This window comes from Lontra canadensis, unplaced genomic scaffold (assembly GCF_010015895.1).
Source record: "Lontra canadensis isolate GAN:19392208 unplaced genomic scaffold, GSC_riverotter_1.0 scaffold8, whole genome shotgun sequence".
Lineage (NCBI taxonomy): Eukaryota > Metazoa > Chordata > Mammalia > Carnivora > Mustelidae > Lontra > Lontra canadensis.
This window is the reverse complement of record NW_022631002.1, coordinates 54,242-76,836: the sequence shown is the minus strand read 5'-3', so window position 1 is coordinate 76,836 and position 22,595 is coordinate 54,242. Positions and strand designations below refer to the sequence as shown.

The following is a 22,595-nucleotide window of genomic DNA, read 5'->3' as shown; positions in this document are numbered from 1 at the left end:
GCATACCTTTGTGCACGTTTCCCTCGTTCATTCAGTCATTAGCTGCTGATGAGCAGTGACTCTGAACACCTTGTTCAGTCCTGGAAGCCTGTCTGGCACAGAATAGGGACTCCCATGATAGCTACCTGATTTATGGGTGACTACACACCAACAGACAGATATCGTTTAGAAATATGGAGCAAAGAAAAAAAAAAGAAGGAAATATGGAGCAAATTAAGAAGAAAGAGCTAAAAGGGCAGAAGAAACTGCCTTGGTAAGAGAGCTGGTAGGTGCCTGAAAACTTGTTTTTTGCCTCTACAATTTTTTTTATCAGTATATTCTATTATATGTTTTGTGTATGAAGTATTTAAGAAATCAGAACAGAAATTAAAAATGAAAATAATGTTCCTAAGAGTCCCATGCCTGTGAATTCCGAATTATTTCTGAAGCATTGGAATTGCAACTGCATTGACTTTAGACAGGGTTTACTCTGCTTAAGAGTTGGACTGTGGAAACTGCCGAGGAGAAATCTTCCTTTTCTTTCTGTTTTGTAGAGCAGTGGTGCCCACCTTTCCCTGCTGTGAGCTCGCTCTTCCACTTGCTTCCCCACTTGATGCCCAGCTCCTGGCCGTACTCGTCCCCGTACCAGACCAGCAGTTCGCAGCCTGGCCTGATGACCCGGCAGGTTCGGTAGAAGATCTGCCTGCGATACTGAAAGGCCACCAGATTCTGCTCCTCATCATCCCTGGCACAGTTCACGTACCTGGGAAAGAGGACCAGAGGAGGTAAGTTCCCACCACCTGAAGGCCTCCGTGCTGTTATGCTGCCCACTCCCCCACTGCTCATCAGGGAATGCCCTGCTCATACTCAAGCCTCCATCAAAACAACGTATGAATTCCCATCTCTAAGTTCTGCTCACTGCCCTCAGTCAGCCTAGAAGGCTCTCTCCCTTGCCTGCTTAACCATTTTTCAAATCCCAACTCCAGACTCACCGTCACTTTGATTGGTCACAAAGCCCAGTGACATCTAGTTTCTCTTAACTCTAAATTAAGTTCTGTTTTATAGCATGGTGTTTGGTCATGGACTCTGCTTCTAGACCACTACGCATCATTCCATACTCAGCCCAAATCTATGTTCCTTTGAGAGGCCTGTCTCTAATCTCCCCATACCGTGTCTGAAGCATGCATTGCCCAAGTTCCCACAGAACCTCAGAGCTCTCTCTGTCTTGCACAACAACAAAGGAAAACAATGTTTTATTCATAATGCATCCCCTGCTAACATGTGAGCCCCTCAAGGAAGGGAGCTGGATCATGAAGTGCAGAGGCCTGTGGCCATTCTGCAGCCCATTTTTACACAGGCTTCAGAACCAGTTCTACTAGAACTGAGGCTAGGAAGAGCTGCTGCCCTCACGCATTAAAGGTTATCCCTACACTGTGTGCCCTTGAAAAATAGGGAGATTATAGTTAAATATTCCTAAAGTCAATCCTCTACTGTCTATCTGCAATATGTCTTCCATAGGACATGGGTTGCATAATATGTGTAAGTAATGAACTCCACTGTGGAACACAGTAAGTGCTTATGAATGTTGAGTTGATAAATTAAAGTGTGAATCCAGTGTTCCTCATGAATCTGGGCTCCTCAGGGTTTTTTCCAGGGTTCAAATTTTATCTAGCATATTTTGAGGACATATACTATGTTCTTAGCTCCTTTTTACCAAAACTGTCACTCGAAGTGAAAGAGCATTATAAGGAGAAAAATGCAGAACAGAGGATTGAGGGAGACCATTGAGGGGGCATGACAAAAAAGAAAGGAGCATGGGTTTGTGAGGATGAATGTTTTCTCCAGAAGCCAGAACCCTGTCGGCCTTACCTCATCCAGTTGGCCCAAGAGTTATCCTTTCCATCCACATACTCATAGCAGTTTCTTCCTTTGGTGATCTGAGTTTGAGAAAGGGAAATTAAAGACTTTTTTTTTTTTTTTTTTTTTTTTTTTTGGTGGGGAGGTAATAGAGGGATTATTTTACTCTCCTGCGGTCTGTGCTCTTCCAGCCTGCATGGGATCAGTCCCCAGTGTGACCACATGATGTGCTCCTTAGTCATCACCTACACATCTGGGTCACTTTGTCAATTCAGGGCAGGGGTCTCACAAGGGAGGAGCCTGTTTGTGTCTGTATGATTATATCTCCTCTTACCCTCTGATCTTTAAGTAGGAGCTCCAGGTTCATGCAAAGTCCACTCAGTACACAGAGCTAGCCATGTTATAACCCCCATCCACGTAGATGGTGACGTCCTCCCAATCCATAGGAGGGTTGTGGGAAGCCAGAGGGTGGGGGAAGAGATGATGGTTCTCACCAACCAGGAGTATCCACTGTTGGCTGCCTCTTCATCTTCTGTGATTTGGCCCTCATAGGGGCCAAAGTGTAGCCCCAATGGCAGATCAGATGCCTCATTCCATACTCCAAGCCCAGCCTGAGGGATGCCTGATGGTCTGATTCTCAGCCCAGGGGGCAGAGTGAGGGCTGAGCGGTTGGGTTGCCCCTTGTCCACTGCACTGTCCTTTACAAATGTAGGGGGCCCGTGAACAGCACAGCTGTCAATGAAGAAGTTCTGACACTTCTCACAATCTGGAGGCGAGAGCAACAGGGATTAGGAAAGGATTTTGCATGTTCCTGGACTTGAGCAGTTTCAGAAAGAGCCCAACACTCACATCATTTGGCCTCTACCTTGTACTCCTAGTCACTAGAGGGAGGGGATGATTTGGGGACCCAAAGACAAGACCCAGTTATGGTACCAGGAGAGAACAAGTTCCTTTGAGAGTGGGCCAAGTTGGCCACTTACAGAGGTAGTCATCATCCTGGGGCTCGCTGACCTCCTGGTACGCAAGGCTCTTTCTTTCTCGTAGACTATACATCTTTACTTCAACATCCTTTCTCCTGAGTGCTGAGTTGGAAAAGACTATGTGAGTGAGGCTGGTGGGGTCTGGAGTGTTAGTCCCTGTTTTGTCAGAAAACATAAAATCTCCTCTGATAAATTATTACCTGTCCTTCTATATACTCTGTTCTCTGCCGTCCCCAAACTATTCAGAGTGTAAGATTCCATACTGACTAGAGATGGCTAATTCAATTTTACTTTTTTTCGCCATTATCAGGTTAATCTTTGTAGTCTTTCCTCTTAGAAAATGGTTCATTCACATATTTCTTCATTCAGAAAATATTTGTTGAGGGTACATTACATGTCAGGCATTGAACAAGGGCCTGGGCATTCAACACCAAGAAAGTATGGTCTTTATTATCACTGAGGGATTTATTGGACAACTTGTGTGGGTCAATTATTTTATGTTAAATTAATGCTTTCAAACAATATATAAACTATACATCTTTATCTTCATTCTACAGATTAGAATTCAGGAGCTCAGAGAATTTATAAGATTTGTCCAAGGCCTCAATGCTAACTACAGGTCTCAGGTAAGTCTAGCTTAAACCCAGGCCTAGGCAAAGTCTGTCCCACATACCTACATTGTATTCATCAACCTTTCTGGAGAACTTAGAGGGACTAAAAATCCCCATATTATTTTTTCTTACCCAGTTTTCGTAGGGAGTGATGTCCAGAGGTACTTGCTTCTCCAGGAAGGGACACTGGTTTCTGGCCCTGCTCTGAGCCACTTGTGTTCAGCAACTTTGCTGTTTCTGATAATTCCTTCAAACTAGATTCGTTACTTAATGGCGCCCTGGGTATTCCCTTCAATGTGAGAATCACATATTAAAAGACAACATGCATTTCTTTAGTCCTTTAAGGCTTATGGTGTGTTTTCACATGCATCACTTTAGTTAATACTTCAACAACCCTTGGGAATACTTAAAGAGTCTGAATACTAGAGGGAAAAGAAAGGGCATATGTGGGTATCAAATGTGAGACTAGAACCCATGGCTTAAGGCTCTTTCCCCTTAAATTTCTCAAATCTTTCCATAAAAGTGACAGTGAGGGAGAGAGATTACTTGGGAAGACTAGTTGGAGAATCATTGTCCTCTGTGATAGTGAGATAGAAGGTGATGAGGGCTCATAGAGGAAAAGAGGAGATCTTCTATAAACTAGTGGATATTTGATGGAGGAGGAAATGGAGGCAAATGGAGGGGACAGCACACAACTGGAAAATGAGGTGACATGAGTAGAGAGATGGGGAAGAAAACAAAGGGTTGGTAGAAATGTATCTAAACACTAAAAAAAAAAAAAAAAAAAAAAAGAAAAGAAAAAAAAAAAAAGGATGCTAAAGTTGCCATTTGCCATATCCAGGAAAGACTATTTGTAATTAGATTAGCTGGTTCCTGTCAATTTTGTTTGAATAAGGTTGTAGCACCAGCTAGCTCTCTTTAGTTTCCTGCTCCATAAATTGGTATATATACTAATTCTTAATGTTATAGAAAACAGAAAATATTATAATGATCATCAAATTGTTTGGTGAGGTATTTAATATAGTCAGAATAAGAGGTTACAATTTACCTCCTCAGTTGTGCCCATGTTCAAAATCTAAATCACAGATATTATTTTTAGCATTCCTTGAACTTTTAATTTTTTGTTTAATCTGTAAATGCAGAATTACTCATGCAGAAAACATTGAGGGGCCCTCTGGTGCCTTAAGCTGGGCCTGGGACTTCTGAGAAGAAAGAGCTTGTCGTGTGGAGGCAGTCTACACAAATAATTCTGAACAAAATGAGAGTTGTCTAATGAGAGCTCAGAGGAAGCAGTTGTTGTTTTCTCCTACAAGTATGAGCATTTTAGATCAGTTCCAGATACCTATCTGGAGTTTCTAATGAATATTATGCAACCTATATGAAATCTTGAAGTCATTTTATTGGTTGTTTCTCAATCAGCAAACCTGAAACTACTCAGGGCTGGGAGATACTTCCTCTTATTAGAATGGGAGGCTCTCAGTGGGGGAGGGGGAGCCTATCTTCTGCATCTGGGATCCTCCAGTGTATGAATTGCTAGTATATTTGTAAGCTTCTCTTATTTAGAGGGTCTTAGCTCATCTCTCACTTTAGCATAGTAGAAAAGAACTGAGGTTGAAATTATCAAATGAATGTTGCAAATTTTATAAAACTCTGTAAGTTTTTTTTTTTTTTTAAGATTTTATTTATTTATTTGACAGACAAGTAGACAGAGAGGTAGGCAGAGAGAGAGAGAGAGAGAGGAGGAGGAAGGCTCCCAGAGAGCCTGATGTGGGGCTTGATCCCAGGACCTTGGGATTGTGACCTGAGCCGAAGGCAGAGGCTTTAACCCACTGAGCCACCCAGGTGCCCCCCAAACTCTGAAAGTTTTAATGAGCTTATAAGTGGTTTAGAGAAGGAGCTTAGGATTAGACTGCACTATCACTGGTCCTGTGATCTCAGGTATATAATCAAACATGTCTTTGTCTCAATTTGCTCATCTATAAATGGTGATATTTATAGTACCCACCTCATAGGGTTGTTGTAAGGTTTAAGTAAATTTATTCATTTGTTTAAAGTCTGAAGTGCAGTGAAAATAAAACAAGTGGTAGCTAATATCATTGCTGTTTTTATTAGCTATTAAAGTGATGAAGATATTGGATATTGTGCTAAAGAGATCAGGAGAGGAAGGCATCAGCTCCTACTCTTACCTGTGTTTAAATCCACGAGAAAGATTTTCTTGTCCACAGGTTTTGGGAAATACTCACCTTCTGGTGTTTACTCTGCTCCATTCTGAATGCCACCCAAGAAGGTCTGACTATAAGGTGATAAGAAATCAGTGTTCTGGTTGGTAAATGTTTCCAGACTCTAGAGGCTCTCACTAGAGACACAGAGTTCTTAACCAGGGAGTGTCAAGTATGTGGATTATCAAGGGGTGATTAGAAAATGGTTTCTGAAGTATCATCACAGCCCATGCTGCTACTGGTGGCATGAACTAATTTACCTAAAATGTAAAAAAAATACACAAAACCTCATTTATGCTTCATCCTATGTTCATAAGTTATCTATTACACATATTAAAACATATGCCATGAACTTCTATGGCAAATATACTCAACAAACTGAGAATTGAAAGAAATTACTTCACCATAAGAAAAAAGTCTATCTCCTACATCACATTCTACAGTTAAAAACTGAAAGTTTTTCCTCTAAGATCAAGAACAAGGCAAGGATGTCCACTCTCACTACTTCTATTTAACATAGTACTGGAAGTCCTAGCCAGGGTATTGGGAGGAAAAAAAAAAAAAAAAAAAAAAGGACATGCATTTTGGAAAGAAAGAGGTAAAATTTTGTTTGTTCACAGATGACATGATCTTAAATGTGGAAAATCTTAAAGATTACACACACACACACACACACACACACAAAACCTGTGAGAACTAACAAATGAATTCAGCAAAGCTTCAGGGTACAAAATTAACACTAAAAAATTTGTTGCATTTAGGTTGCCTGCCTGTCTCAGTCAGTTGAGTGTCTGACTCTTGGTTTTGGCTCTGGTTGTGATCTTGGAGTTGTGATCAAGCCCTATGTTGGGCTCTGTGCTCAGTACAGAGTCTCCTTAGGAGTCTCTGCCTTTCTTACGCTGAGTGAAATAAGTCAATCAGAGAAAGACAATTAGCACATGATCTCCCTGATATGAGGAGGCTGAGAGGCAAAGTGAGGGGTTTGGGGGGGCAGGGAGGGAAAAAAGTGAAACAAGATGGGATCGGGAGGGAGACAAACCATAAGAGACTCTTAATCTCACAAAACAAGCTGAGGCTTGGCGGGGAGGGGGTAGGGATAGGGTGGTTGGGTTATGGACATTGGGGAAGGTATGTGTTATGGTGAGTGCTGTGAAGTGTGTAAACCTGGCGATTCACAGACCTGTACCCCTGGGAATAATAATACATTATATGTTAATAAAAAATTAAAAATAAAAAAAAAAGAGTCTCTGCCTTTCCGTCTCCATCTGCCACTCCCCACAACGTGTATGCACGCTCTCTCTCAAATAAATAAGCAAACAGACTGTTAAAGAAAATTAGTGGGGGGGGGGTGAGGAGACGGGGTAACTAGGTGATGGATATTAAGGAGGGCAAGTGATGTGATGAGCATTGGGTGTTATACACAACTAATGAATCACTGAACACTACATAAAAAACTAATGTACTATATATTGGCTAATTGAACTTAATAAAAAAGTTATCTGCATTTGTATGTACTAACAATGAATAATCCAAAAAGGAAATTAAGAAAACAGTCTTATTTATAATAACACCAAAAGGAATGAAATAATTAGGAGCAAACTTAACCAAGGAGGTGTAAGATTTGTATACTGAAAACTACAAAACATTACTGAAAGAATTTAAAGAAGACACAAGGAAATGGAAACACACCCCATGTTCATGGATTAGGGGTCTTACTATCATTAAGATGTCTACACTACAAAGCAATACACAGATTCAATGCAATTCTTATCAAAACCCAAATGGTATTTTTTTGCAAAAATAGAAAAAGTCATCCTAAAGTTAATATGAAATTTCAGAGGACCCCAAATAGCCAAAACAATCTTGAGAAAGAAGAACAAAGTTGGAGAACTCACATTTTCTGGTTTCAAAACATATTACACGGCTACAGTAATCAAAACAGTATATTATTGGCATAACAACAGACATATAATCTATGGAACAGAATAGAAAGCCCATATAGTTGAATAATCTTTGTAAAGGATGCCAAGACTATAGAATGGGGAAAGGACAATCTTTTCAACAAATGATGCTGAGAGAATAGAATAGTCACATGCAAAAGAATAAAGATGCCTTAAAAAAGAAGAGAAAAGCTGGAGGTAACACAATTCTGGACTTCAAGTCCTATTACAAAGCTCTAGTAATTAAAACAGTATGGTACTGGCATAAACATAGACACAGAGATCAATGGAACAGACAGAAAACCCAAAAGTGAATCCACAACTATATGATCAATTGATCTTCAACAAAGCCATAAAGAATATCCAATGAGAAAATGATAAATCTCTTCAGCAAATGGTGTTGGGAAAACTGGACAGCAACATGCAAGAGAATGAAACTGGGCAACTTCCTTACACCGAACACAAAAATAAATTCAGAATGGATTGAAAACCTAAATGCAAGACCTAATACCATAAGAATCCTGGAGGAGAGCACAGGCAGTAACCTCTTTGCCACTGGTCACAGATACGTCTTTCTAGATATGTCTCCTGAGTCAAGGGAAACAAGCAGAAATAAACTACTGGGACTACATTGAAATGAAAACCTGCACAGTGAAGGAAGCAACCAACAAAATTAAAAGGCTGCCTACAGAATGGGAGAAGATATTTGCAAATGACATATCTTTTTTTTTTTAAGATTTTATTTATTTATTTGACATACAGAGACCACAAGTAGGCTGAGAGTCAGGCAGAGAGAGGGGGGAAGCAGGCTCCCCGCTGAGAAGAGAGCCCAATGCGGGGCTCTATCCCAGGACCCTGGGATCATGAGCTGAGGCGAAGGCAGAGGCCTTAACCCACTGTGCCACCCAGGTGCCCCACAAATGACATATCTGATAAACGGCTACTATCCAAAATATATAAAGAATTTAAAGAACTCAACACCTCCAAAATGAATAATCCAATTAAAAAATGGGCAGAAGACATGAATAGACATTTTTTTCAAAAAAGACATACAGATGGCCAACAGACATGAAAAGATGCTCACTGTCACTGATCATCAGGGAAATACAAATAAAAGCTACCGAAGATGTCATCTCACACCTGTCACAGCACAGGGTGAGGATGTGGAGAAAGGGGAACCCTCTTGCACTGTTGGTGAGAATGCAAACTAGTGCAGCTACTCCAGAAAACAGAACGGAGTTTCCTAAAAAGTTATAAATAGAACTACCCTATGATCCAGCAATTGCACTACTAGATATTACTCAAAGAATAAAAAAGTACTGTTTCAAAGGGATACATGCACCCCAGTGTTTATACCATCAATATCTACAATAGCCAAACTACGGAAATAGTCCAAGTGTCCAACTGACAAATGGATAAAGAAGATGTGTTATATATACATATACATATATACATATAAATATCTCTATATCTCTATATAATATATATGAATATTAGCTATAAAAAAGAATGAAATCTTGCCATTTGCAACAACATGGATGGAACAAGAGTATTATACTATGTGACATAAGTCGTTCAGAGAAGGATAATTACCACATGATTTCACTGATGTGTGGAATTTAAGAAACAAAACAAATGAGCAAAGGGGAAAAAAAGAGGCAAACCAAGAAACAAATTCCAAACTATAGAGGAGAACACACTGATGGTTACCAGGGGGGAGGTGGGTGAGGGGATGAGTTAAATAGGTTATGGGGATTAAGGAGTGCACTTATTATGATAAGCACAGGTTGCATGGAAGTGTTAATTACTATATTACATACCTGAAACTAATATAACAACACTGTATGTTAACTAACTGGAATTAAAATGAAAACTTAAAAAAAATGAAGATGGACCTTTCCATAATTATCTCAAACCCTCATCCAGAATTAAGACTCTGGATGATAAGAAAAAGAATCTGGCTCATTTTGGGGTAACAAGATTATGTGTGTGATTAAATAAACATAAACAAGGATGTATCTTTACATATGTTCATCATATTCTCTTCTAAGACATTTAATCCAATAATTGAGTAATAGGAATCACAGAGATTAGCTCTTTGGTGGACTTACAGTCTAATTAAGGTTTCTTTAACTGCCCTTTCATTAGGTAATAATGTTTAGGAAAAACAGCCTTTTTAAAAAAAATGATGAATTTTAAATATATAAAAAGGTGTGGAGAATCATATGTAAAACCACCACCATATCCACCACCATTCAGCCTTATCTCAACATTCTGCCACAACTGTATATCTTTATTTTTTATTTTTATCTTTATAGCTTTTAACTTTTTTTTTAAAATTCAAAAACAAAAATAAAAACAAATAGAAAAATAGGGCACCTGGGTGGCTCAATTGGTTAAGTTTTTGCCTTCAGCTCAGGTCATGACCCCAGGGTCCTGGCATTGGCCTGCTTCAGGCTCCCTGCTCGGCGGGGAGTCTGTTTCTCCCTCTCTGTCTGCCCCTCCCCCAACCTGGGCTCTCGTGCACGTGCTCTCTCTCTCTCTCACTCAAATAAATGGAATCTTTAAAAAAAGAGAGATAACTAGCCAAGACACAGCAGAACCACTTGCCACCCTTTCCATTTTCTCTTATAACTATTCTGAATTTGGCATTTCTTTTGTTTTTATATGTTTACCAACTATTATACACTATTAGTGTATTTACAAATGATATAATTATTGTCCACATTTAAAAACTTTATATGGGGGCGCCTGGGTGGCTCAGTGGGTTAAGCCTCTGCCTTCGGCTCAGGTCATGATCCCAGGGTCCTGGGATCGAGCCCCACACCGGGCTCTCTTCTCAGCAGGGAGCCTGCTTCTCCCTCTCTCTCTGCCTGCCTCTCTGCCTACTTGTGATCTCTCTCTGTCAAATAAATAAAATCTTAAAAAAAAACCTTTATATGAATACCCTCTTACTATATGATATGCTGTTTTACATCTTGGGTTTATGTTTTTAAGGAACGAGTTTCCTTTGTTGACTCCTGAGATGCAGCTGAGCCCTGAACCTTGGGTTTTAGGAGGAAACCCGACATCTCCCTCGCCCCCCTCACCTTGCTGCCTTGGCGTCCATTCTTCATCCGAATCCTCAGTGTCATCTACTTGTGGTTTGATGGCCTGCCGGCGGTGACACATGAAAGCCGGTCGAGGGGCTCTGAGACCTGGAAAGAAGCAGACTTCTGGTCCTCAGAGGGAAGAGGTAGAAGGAGGAACCAAGCACAGTGGCAGTGGACAGTACCACCCAGTCAGGGCGACTCAGCTGGCGGAGTTGAGGGGAGGGCAAGGGGTGAGTTCTGCATCGCCAGCGCGAGCCCTACTCTGATAGGGAAGAGCACAGTTTCGCTCCAGATTTGTCTTCACACGGAAGGGAACTAGGAGTAGACGGAGCCACTCCAGAGGCCAACGACGACAGGGCCGCAGGCCTGGCTCATGTTTTCCCAGCTCATCAGCACGCAGCACTTCCGGTTACCTATAGTTATCAGGGCTTCGTAGTTCCTTTTCACATTCCTGTGTCGGATTTTCTCCCAGTCTCCCATCTCTGTCCATTCTTCCTTGGAGAAGTACATGGAAATGTCTTTGAAAGCATCTTTGGCCTAGGGAAAGGAGAGATTCCATCAGTGCCTTACTAACCCCAGTTGGGACTTCGAGCTGGGCCTCCCCCCACCTTAAATGTAGTGCGTTCCCCGATTCCTCGGAGTGCTCCTGTGAAGCGGGGTGAAGGGCTTCTCTCCCTCCTGAGGGTGTCCTGATGAACCGAACAAGCGCTGAGCATTTCCCTAGCTGTCTTCTGACAAAGAGCCATTGCTGATGGTTCTGTCCTGTGTCCCCTCCCCCATCCTGTAAAGGAGCAAGCGCCTCCACCCTGTGTCCATGCATGGAGAGGCTCCCCCGCCGGTGGAGGCCAGGAGTCTGTGGTGCTCCAGGGAGCAGCTCCTTGTCACCACCCCCTCCTCGACCTTCCTACAGACCGTGCCTGGAGCCCAGCTTCTCCCACACCTCTCACCGTGGGCTTCCACCCTGTTCTCCCCGAGTCTCTCTCAGGGGTCTCCTCTGGGGGCCTGTTGAGGCTCCTGGTGCTGGGACCTCCAGGCAGGCCCTGCTCAGACTCTGAGGCCGTCAGTGGCCTCATGAGTCTCTCTGTCCCAAGGCCAAAGCGCCTGTGGAAGAAGAAGGTGCTGAGAGTGGGTGACAGCCCAGACCACTGCCCGGAGCCGTGTCTGTCTTCCTCATTTGGGCGGGGGGCCTAGAGCAAGAACATGTGGGGGCCCCAGAGAGGATTAGAAGATGCAGGCGAGGTCTGGGGTCTTGGGGGCAGGGAGGAGTCTCTCCTGGCCTTGACAGACATACTAACGAGAGTTAGGTTTTGTTTCTTTTATTCCCTGCAGCTTGGCCGTCTGAGGCAGGGAAGCTGGAGGGATGTGGCTGCCAGCGTTTGCTGGGAGTCCTGAGGTGCAAGGCCGGAAGAGCACCGAGGAGGCCTGGGGGTCCCTGAAGGCTGGGGCTGCTGACAGACGCCCACAGCTCTGCTCCAGGGAGGACGTGAGTACTTCCCAAAGGAGGGTTTCTCGGGATGTCCCACCGGGGATTCTGGAAAAATGTGGTGTGAGCAGTCTGGATCTCCAAGGGACAGAGAGATCTCGGGGTGAAGGGATTTGGTCTCACTCGGGGGAGGGGTTGGGGTCTCTCATGTCAAGGGTATCTGGGGCGACCGGCAGAGGACATCTGGGGTTCCTCAGGCTGACGGTGTTGGCAGTCTCTCAGGACAAGATTTGGGGTCTTTCAGGCTGGAGAGATTGAGAACGCTCAGGCTGAGAGAATGTGGGATCTTGGAGACTGAAGAGATTAGAGGTGTCGCGTTCTAAGATCCGTAGTCTCTCGTGAACCGGCTTTAGGTTTTCTGACGTGGAGATTCCTTGGGGTCTGTGGAGCCGGAGGGATTTACGAGCTTGCAGGCTGATGGTCCTCAGGGTCTCTGAGGCTGGGGGGATGTGCTCTCTGTGGGCGTACATTTCGGGTATCTCGGGCTGAGGGTTTTGGGGGTGCCTCAGGCCGAGGGTGATTTGTGTTACTCAGGGGGATTTGGGCCCTCTAAGTATTAGGGATTTAGTGTTTCTCTGGGTGAGGATTTGAGGTTTCTGCAGCTGAGGTGCTTGGGGGTTGGGGGGGGTCTCCCGTCGAGCTGTGAGGACCCCCCAAGGCAGAGAAATTGGGTTCCCTTGAGGCGGCGAGATTTGGTGTTGGAGTTGGAGGGGCTGAGGGGAGTTGGAGCCAGACAGGGTGAGGGGTCCCAGGGTCTCCCGGGTGAGGTTTGAAGGTTTCAGAGTCAGGGTTTAGAAGAGTTTCACAGGGCACTGCAGGGGCGTCCGTGTTCCCGTCAGTCTCCCTGGAGGCCCTCACTGCCCACCCTGGTCTGGCGCCCTCGCAGAGGCCCGGCGCGCTTCCAGCCTGGTGAGAAGTGAGACGCGGTCGCCGGCGCGATACCGGTTTGTACTGCACTGTCAGGCAGAAGCCACCAATCAGCGCTGCAAGCAAAGTAGCCCTTCCAATCGGCGTGCAGGAGGGGCCTGAAGGGGCGGAGCGTAGGGCCAGCTGCGTGTGTCAGTCACCGGCAGAACCCCACCCCCGTGGACGGTCCCGCCCCACCCCGCGGGGATTGGCTGCTCGGAGTCCAGTACGTGTCTGTCAAGAAACATCAGCGCGCAGGCGCAGTATGGAAGTTTTCCTTGACTGTTCGGTACCCAGACGCTGGTGAAGGCGGGGCAGGGCAGGAGACGGAGCAGAGTGCCCTGCAGCCCAGGCTGAGCCTAGCGTGTTGAGCTGACCGCAGGTCTTTAGGGTGGACCTGGCACAAAGATTCTTTGCTCGACCAGACTTTCAGGCCCTGGAAGGGTCTCCCAGGCCATCTGTGCCCTTCCTGGTAGAATCCATCTTTAGTAATAGCTAGACGTGACCATTTAGTGTACAATGAATATTGCATTACATTCAGGGGACAACTGTGTAATTCAGTAATGTGTGATGAAACAAAGTATAGACATCAAATAAAGTCTACACGGCTCAAAGCTTTAAACCCGACAAACAGAAGAGTAGGTATATTAGAAAACCACTGAGAATTCTTTATCTTTTCTTTTCTTTCTTTCTTTTTTTTTTTTTTTTTTTTTTTTTTGGAGAGAGAGCACGAGGTGGGGGGGCGGTGGTGAGGGGCAGAGGAAGGGAGAGAGAGATAGAGAGATAGAGAATCTCGAGCAGGTTCCATGCCCAGTGAGGAGCCTGGATTGGGGCTCGAGGTGGGGCTCCATCCAGAGCTTGATCTCACGACCCTCAGTTCATGACCTGAGCTGAAATCCAAAGACGGATGCTTAACTAACTGAGCACTCAGGTGCTGCCACTTAGAATTCTTAAGCTAAAAGTGGAAGTGGAGTTTATGAGTAAAAACCGTGTTTAAATAATGTAGGTCTCAAAGTCATCAGAAGTAGTGCTGGCTTAGTGGACATAATACAGAGAAGATTAGCATGCTTCCTGTTGGAGGATGACATGCACGTCTGTGAAGTGCTCCGTACTAAAAAAAGAAGAAAAGTCATCAGAAGGAAGGAGACATAAATAAAATCAAAGGAAAAAAACCCTGAAATAATATGCAAGTATTTTGCATAAAAATGAAGCATCAATTATAAGGACACTCAGTCCACTGAGGTGGGCCAGTTTAAGACCTACTGGTTTTCAGAAGATAAAATGGGAATAGTGTTTCTGGCTTTTACTAAATTTTGAACATAAAAACATAACACAGTTTCCCTGAAGTAGGGCTCCAAAGCGGGAATTCTTACCAAGGAAGGACCGCCAGATTCCAGGCAAAGTTTGCCCAGCTCAGCCGTCATGAAGGGAGTGGTCGATCGGACCTCTAAGGGCCCACAGACCTCTCAGGTTCCCCCGAGAAGAGTGCTGGGTGGGGGCTGGGAGTAGAGGGAGCAGTGAGAAAGTGGGGAGCTTTCGGAAATTGTGAGACCATCTGTGTAGTGGTCGATGTTTGGGTGGGTGCAGAGTTGATGGTCGGTCTTGTGCGTGAGCATCTATGTGGTCCCTGCTGTCAGCTTTATGGTTCAAAGAAATGTGAGATTAAAAAAAAAAATATTGCTCTTCAAGTGCTCACTGTTAACCTTAAAAAGAAAGCTGCCAGTAATTTTAGCAGCAGAAAGGGCTTTATCCTGGAATAGCAGAGAATTGCAATCCAGGACTAGCAAATGAGGGCAAAACCATAGGATGGCCCTCAGAACAAAGGAGAGGGCTATCTTTTAGAGAGGAGAAGGGGTTTGGGAAGGCCATTATAGACAAAAAGTTTACAGGAGTAAAGGGAGTTGAAGCACCGAGACTTCTCCTTGGCTGAGCTAGGACTGTCTCTCGTTGGCCAGGCTATTACTAGTGTAAGGTTTTATAGGCGAGATAAACACGACACCAGGCGAAGTGGGTGCAAGGCAAGATTTATTAAAGGCACTCTCTGGCAAAGTTTCAGGGCTCAGGAGAAGGGGAGCCAGGAAAGTTGCACCGGGAGGAGGTGGGCACCCTCGGGGGAGGTTCCGCAACTCTGGAAAGCAGAGTGGGGGAAGTCGTGCTGGGAGGGAGTTGGGGGGGGTCTTTTATCTGTCTCCTGCAGAGGTATCAGTTACCTATGGAGACCTGACCTGGGCATACATCCTTTTGGCGGGAGAGTCAAGAGTTAAGGAGGGGGGGTAGGCTGGAAGACAGCGGGACCGGTCATTTCTATTGTTCCTCCTGCACTCCCGGAGCCCACCGACCCAACAGCTAGGAAAACATCCTTCCTCCTGCAGGGTTAGGAGAGAAGTTCACCTGCTATAGGTGAAGTAGGGATACATTTGCAAGGTGGTCTCTTCCTGTTGGATAAGATGCGGTACAGTTAAAGAACCCAATAAATAGCAAAATTGAAACAAAACTTAGACCCCTTCAAAAGAACTCTCCAAACCAAGACTTGGCCAAAAATAAGAAACATTCAAAAGGATAATGACAGAAAGAAAAGAAACAAATGGAAAGGCATAATGTGCTCTCCGAGAGAAATACTCAGTGTTATAAACACATCAGGTCTCCATATGTTAATGTATTCCTATAAAAATAATAATTTACTTTGTGGAATTTTCCAAACAGGTTAAAAAGATAATGTGTAAAAATAAAAGCGAATAGCAAGGAAATGAAAATAATTAAGACTAATGGGTAGGCTAGCCTGTCAAATATGAACATTTCTTATAAACTTAAGTATTAAAAGTATTCATTTTGGCAATGAGTATATAGTCTTATCAATATAATTCAATATGGAACCAAGAAGTAGGCCCTGGGGTGGTTAATTTTATGTGTCTTACTGGGGGAGCCGTGTGGACGGCGCAGACCCCCAGTCCCAGGCCTGGGTCCGGGGGAGCACAGAGCTCACTGAGTTCCATCACCAAAGGCTTCTGGGACTTCAGGGTCAGTGCAGGGGCCCAGGAGGTCTGACCTGTGGCCATGGGCAGAAACTCCTCTGGGAGCCCCTCCTCAGCCATGGACAGCCTGAGTCTTCCAGAGCTCTGACAGCCTCTGCTGTTGGCTGTGGGCTGGGTGTCCCGCCTCCAGAAGGCTGGTGAGCCCGAGCTGAGGCCTCCCTTTTGAGAGATAGCCTTTGCACAGTCCCTGAGGGGTTGGCAGTCCCTATCAACATGTCTTCCCTCTGTGAGCCCTGGCTTGGAGGTTTCAGGGGGTTCCCGACCTTAAGGGTACGTCATCCAGTGACAGCGGCTCAGACTGGGATGGGGATGGCCTTCTCTCCTCTCTCCTGCTGTTACAGGGGTGTGAGGGTCTTGTCTCATGGAGTCCAAGAATGAATCTCACTGAAAGAAAAGGGTGAAGCAAAGTGAAACTTGTTAAGTGGAGATGAGAATGGAAAGGGGGAAAAAGCTCTCCAGAATGAGAGGGGTCCTGAGTGGGTTGCCAGTGAGGGCTTCTGGTGGGAGTCTTTTATGGAGAACTGACCAGGAAGCTTGTGGCCTTGAGACTGTTGTGACAACTTATTTTGTTCCCTTACCTCTTGTTCTGCTCTGTCTCAGCGTCTCCCCCTGTCAGGAATAGTCTCAGAGCCTAGTCGGGAGACTTAGGGGCCTCCTGTCTCTCCCTGCCTTTGCCTTCACCCCTTCCTTGCTCCCGGAACAGGACCTGTGGGCAGAAGGAGCTGGACTGGGATTGTGAGGAATGACTGTTAAACTTTTTAATTAGTAGGGGTGAGGGATAGCGCAAGTCTCCAAGGAATCTAGAAGCAAGGCTCTCAGGACCTTGAGGGACTATCCGGGGCCAAAACAGCATTACTCCTAGTCTTCAGTCAAACATAAGCCTGCAGGCACCAAGCAGCCCTGAGGTCACACTCTGCATTTTTCAAGTATCCCTCCGTGGGCTGCAACCTGTAGGGAGATTTAATTTAACCTGCATTTCTTGTGCTTTTGTTTCCCACATCAGTACCTCCACGATCACCAGACAACCTCAGCTTGGCTGTCATCTCCATGCTGTGGTGTTTCTGGCCTGTGGTTCACTGTTGCCTTCTGCCTGGCCTGGAAGGTCAGTCTTCCAGGGATCCAAGGATGGGGCTGGGAGGCGGCTGGAAATAAGAGAAAAGTACATTCAATACGAAAGAACACAGGGGTGCCTTGGCTCATTTGGTTAAGTGTCTGCCTTTTGTTCAGGTCATGACCCCAGGGTTCTGGGATCGGCACCCTACTGAGCAAGAAGGTGCTTCTCCCTCTCCATCTGCCAAGTGTTCTCTCTCTTAAATACATAAAATCTTTAAAACAAAAGAAAACAAAACACAGGTGCTATGCCTGGGGGGAAACCAAGGTGGTGAGAAGGTGAAACAGCGAGGGGTGAAACTGGGTGTGATTTATAATGAAAGCCCAGAGTGGTGGTTAAGAATCTGAGCTCAAATCCTAGGTCTGACACACACTGTAAGGTGTTTGGGCAGGCCGCTTAAACTTTTTTTTTTATTTTTAAAGATTATTTATTTATTTATTTGACAGACATAGATCACAAGTAGGAAGAGAGGCAGGCAGAGAGGCAGGCAGAGAGAGAGGAGGAAGCAGGCTCCCCACTGAGCAGAGAGCCCGATGCGGGGCTCGATCCCAGAACCCTGAGATCATGACCTGAGCTGAAGGCAGAGGCTTTAACCCACTGAGCCACTCAGGCGCCCCTGGGCAGGTCGCTTAATCCTTATGCCTCATTTTCCTCACCTGTAAAGTGGGAATAATTCCCACCTCTGGGTCATTGTGAGGTTCAAATGAGTTAGGACAGTGGTATATAGTAATATATGTGTGTGTGTGTATATATATATATATATATATATATATATATATATATGTATATATATATATATATACATACATATATATATATATTTTATAGATTTTATTTATTTATTTGACAGAGAGAGAGATCACAAGCAGGCAGGGAGGCAGGCAGAGAGAGGAGGAAGCAGGCTCTCCGCAGAGCAGAGAGCCCGATGCGGGGCTTGATCCCAGAACCCTGAGATCATGACCTGAGCCGAAGGCAGAGGCTTTAACCCACTGAGCCACCCAGGCGCCCCTATATGTATATTTTTATTAGCTATCTGGTCTTCCCTGTGCCCAACTCTGCCTGACCCACAGTAGCTGCTCTTGGTTTTTGGAATCCATAAATGAGCCGGTGGGTGTACCAGTATGGGTGGATCCAGGAGAAGGGTGTGGGGATGTGGGCAGTGGGGCGCGATGAGGGGCTGCTTGAGTCACCGCTCCCCGGGACCTCCACAGACCAACAAGGCTTGTACCAAGGGGGATGCCCGGGGGGCAGGGGCTGCTTCCCCCCCAATCCTCCCCAACCCATGCCTTCCTGCTGGGGGTCCTCGTGGTGAGGCTGAGCCGGTGCACGTACACGGCTGCCCTGGTGACCCTGGATGCTGCTCTTTCCTCCAGAGAGCTGCCCTCTTTGCCCTGCGACCCCCATTGTGAATCAGGGTGCAGCACCTCCTCATGTTGGTGCAAAGCAGAGATGCTGGGTGGATGGGTGCCGGCATCAGCAACCTGCACCTTCCTGGCTGTTGCATGAGCTTAACCTCCAGATACTCTCGCAGCCAGAATGAATGAGTGAGTGAGTGAATAGATCAGTCAATCAACACACACACACACACACACACACATACATACATACATACTGCGTATATAACCACTATACGTGTTTCTGTTTTTCTGGAGGTTCTGAAGAATTCCGGTCCACCATATACAGTGACATATTCATTAAGGAAAGTAAATTTCAAATTATTTGGGAGAAGATGCACTGTCGGGGGTTTGAGTAAACAGCCTGTGTCCTGAAAGACTGGGAGAAGGGATGTATTGGTACAATCTCTGTGAAAATCATTTTGAGAATAACCATGAAGATGTAATTTCTACATACTTTCTGACCCAGAAATTCTAATTTTCAAGATTTAACCCATAGTTATACTTCACGAGCAAGAAATGAAGTATGTTAATTTTTTTTTTTTTACTCACAGATTTCACAATAGCAAGAGATTTTATTTGTTAAAGAAAGTGTTCAGGGGTGCCTGGGTGGCTCAGTGGGTTAAAGCCTCTGCCTTCGGCTCAGGTCATGATCCCAGGGTTTGGGGATCCGGTTCTCTGCTCAGCAAGGGGCCTGCTTCCTCCTCTCTCTCTGCCTGCCTCTCTGCCTACTTGTGATCTCTGTCTGTCAAATAAATAAATAAATAAAACCTTAAAAAAAAAGTGTTCAGCTGAAGACAATTTGTTAAATTATGGTTAACCATTCCATAGTGTGAAATATTATAAAACTTCAAAAATAAGTGGGGATGTGTTATATTTCAATAAAAAATGGAAACCTAGTGAAATGGTTCAAGTGACTTTTTTAATACAGATTAATGTCTAAGTAGTATTGTTATGAAAGCAAAATAACATGTAGAACAAATTGTATCAAGAATAATAAACCAACCCTAATATATGTATGGTCACACATGCCAGAAGGAGACACAGGGCTTGGTAACAGGGACTTCAGTACCTGTGGCAGGCTAGAGGGAAACCTTGCTTTACTTCCGTGTCATTTGAAATGTTGTGTTTTATTTTTCTTTCTTCACTTAAAAAATTTTACAAATATTTACTGTAAATAACTTAAATGCTCACTTAAAGAATGAATGAAAAGTATTAGGCTAAATATCTCTATATATCCATATCTATCTATCTATCTATCTATCTATCTATCTATCTATATCCCACTTACTTTCCTTACTAGAATGCCGAAACCTTGAGCAGCCACTGTGTGAGGGTCAAAGTGTCCAATCTGCCAAGGCTCCCCCAACAGTACATTTACAACTCAAAATATCACACTGTGTCACTGGGTCAGTGTTCTCCTCCAGAGATACCTGGTGCCAGCACTGTTGTTACCTTTTATGTACTTCTCAGGAATGGTGGAGCTAAAGGAGAGGCATTGGCCTTAATGGAAATGCAACCAACAGAAGATGGGCCTTTACTCACCATTCGCAAGAACACTAGAGGCATGTCCTTGGAGAAGTCATTTGATTCTTTTTTCTTTTTTTTTAGAGATTTTATCTATTTATGTGGTCGGGACTGGGGGAGCCGGGGGAAGAGAGAGGGGGAAAGAAGCCCAAGTAGCCTCAGTGCTGAGTGTGGAGCTTGCGGTGAGGCCTAACGTGGGGCTGGATCTCACGACCCTGAGACCATGACCTGGGCCAAAACCAAGAGATGGATGCTTAACCGATGGAGCCACCCAGGGGGCCCAAAAAGGCACTTAATTTTTCTAAACTTGACCTCACAGATAAGACAAAACCTCTAGTAAACCTGATGATAATAAAGTAGTGTTGAAAACATCTAATTTTGCACAGCTTTATACAGTGCCATACACTAATTATGTTATAGGTAACACATCCATTCATTGCAATAACCGTGTTGTCACATTCTCAGAAAGCAGTAGTTTTGAAGTCCTTGTTTACGCATGTGCCTCTAAACACTATTAAATTCTACTACGTTGCGGTGAAGTGTTCGGTCAATGAAACACCACTCCGACCAAATTACATGGAAGCAGCATGCACAGAAACATTTTAAAATGTGCATTTAGGGGCACCTGGGTGGCTCAGTGGGTTAAGCCTCTGCCTTTGGCTCAGGTCATGGTCTCAGGGTCCTGGGATCGAGTCCCACATCGGGCTCTCTGCTCAGTGGGGAGCCTGCTTCCCCCTTCTCTCTGCCTGACTCTCAGCCTACTTGTGATCTCTGTCAAATAAATAAATAAAATCTTTAAAAAATGTGCATTTAGCTCAGTCAGACGGGCCAGAGACGTTTCTGGAAGCACCAGCACCATGGCTTCCCAGGGAGAGCCCCAAGTCCAGTTCAAACTGGTGCTGGTTGGTGACGGCGGCACTGGGAAGACGACGTTCATGAAGCGTCACCTGACGGGGGAGTTCGAGAAGAAGTATGTAGCCACCTTGGGCGTGGAGGTCTACCCGCTCGTGTTCCACACCAACAGGGGACCCGTCAAGTTCAACGTGTGGGACACGGCCAGCCAGGAGAAGTTCGGCGGCCTGCGGGACGGCTACTACATCCAAGCCCAGTGTGCCATTATAATGTTCGATGTCATGTCAAGGGTTACTTACAAGGATGTGCCTAACTGGCATAGAGATCTGGTGCGAGTGTGTGAGAACATCCCCATTGTGCTGTGTGGCAACAAAGTGGACATTAAGGACAGGAAAGTTAAGGCAAAATCTATTGTCTTCCACTGAAAGAAGAATCTTCAGTACTATGACATTTCTGCCAAAAGTAAGTACAACTTTGAAAAGCCCTTCCTGTGGTTTGCTAGAAAACTAATTGGAGACCCTAACTTGGAGTTTGTCGCCATGCCCGCTCTCGCCCCACCAGAGGTTGTCATGGACCCAGCTTTGGCAGCACAGTATGAGCACGATCTAGAGGTTGCTCAGACAACTGCTCTCCTGGACGGATGAGGATGATGACCTGTGAGAACATGCAGCTGGAGGCCAGCGTCAGAAGTCTAGTTTTATAGGCAACTCTCCTGTGATGTCAGTGGTGCAGCGTGTTTGCCACTTTATTATATAGCTGAGCAGAACATGTGCTTAATCTTTGGGATGCTGAAGGAGATGAATGGGCTTCGGAGTGAATGTGGCATTTTAAAAAGTACCTTCATTTTTTGGACCTGCATATTTAGCTGTTTTGGAACACAGTTGTTTCCTTCCTGAGTTTCAGATATGAGACTGCTATAGTCCTGTCACAATATCCAGTGGTGAAATCTTGTTTGTCACTGTCATTCCCATTCCTTTTCATTTAGAATCAGAATAAAGTTGTATTTCAAATATCAAAAAAAAGTGCATTTAGCACTTTTCTTTTCTTTTCTTTTTTTTTTAAGATTTTATTTATTTATTTGACAGAGAGAAATCACAAGTAGGCAGAGAGACAGAGAGAGGAGGAAGCAGGGCCCCTGCCGAGCAGAGAGCCCGTTCCAAGACTCGATTCCAGGACCCTGGGATCATGACCTGAGCCGAAGGCAGAGGCTTAACCCACTGAGCCACCCAGGCATCCAGCACTTTTATTTTCATTACATGGTCAACACACACATTTCTCTCTCTCTCTTTCTTTCTTTTTTTTTTTTTTAAAGAGTGGGGTTTGTTTGTTTTTAAGATTTTATTTATTTATTTGACAGACAGAGATCACAAGTAGGTGGAGAGGCAGGCAGAGAGAGAGGAGGAAGCAGGTTCCCCGCTGAGCAGAGAGCCCGATGTGGGGCTCAATCCCAGGACCCCGAGATCATGACCTGAGCTGAAGGCAGCGACTTAACCCACTGAGCCACCCAGGTGCCCCACATTTCTCTTTTTTTAATAAAACTTTTAATTTCATTTTTTTTCCCATCACAACACACACATTTCTTAAAATACCACAGTTCCAAAATCTGTAAGTA

The 22,595-nt window shown here is 44.7% G+C and overlaps 1 protein-coding gene and 2 pseudogenes across 1 annotated transcript in view; 2 read left to right on the top strand and 1 right to left on the bottom strand.

The window, feature by feature from the left end:
* PRDM7 (PR/SET domain 7) overlaps positions 1-11,645 on the bottom strand; it is a 13,694-nt gene extending 2,049 nt beyond the window's left edge. Inside the window, exons 1-9 of the mRNA XM_032854593.1 lie at positions 11,626-11,645; positions 11,092-11,215; positions 10,676-10,783; positions 5,671-5,720; positions 3,560-3,716; positions 2,817-2,918; positions 2,331-2,602; positions 1,849-1,916; positions 549-742 (exon numbers count right to left, since the gene is read on the bottom strand). Of these exons, the coding sequence (XP_032710484.1) occupies positions 549-742; positions 1,849-1,916; positions 2,331-2,602; positions 2,817-2,918; positions 3,560-3,716; positions 5,671-5,720; positions 10,676-10,783; positions 11,092-11,188 (1,048 nt within the window). The 5' untranslated portion in view covers positions 11,189-11,215; positions 11,626-11,645. The remainder of the gene's footprint in view (positions 1-548; positions 743-1,848; positions 1,917-2,330; positions 2,603-2,816; positions 2,919-3,559; positions 3,717-5,670; positions 5,721-10,675; positions 10,784-11,091; positions 11,216-11,625) is intronic.
* A 261-nt stretch (positions 11,646-11,906) lies between these two features.
* Positions 11,907-13,549, top strand: LOC116865953 (annotated as a pseudogene).
* A 7,402-nt stretch (positions 13,550-20,951) lies between these two features.
* Positions 20,952-21,997, top strand: LOC116865513 (annotated as a pseudogene).
* Positions 21,998-22,595: the final 598 nt, after the last annotated feature.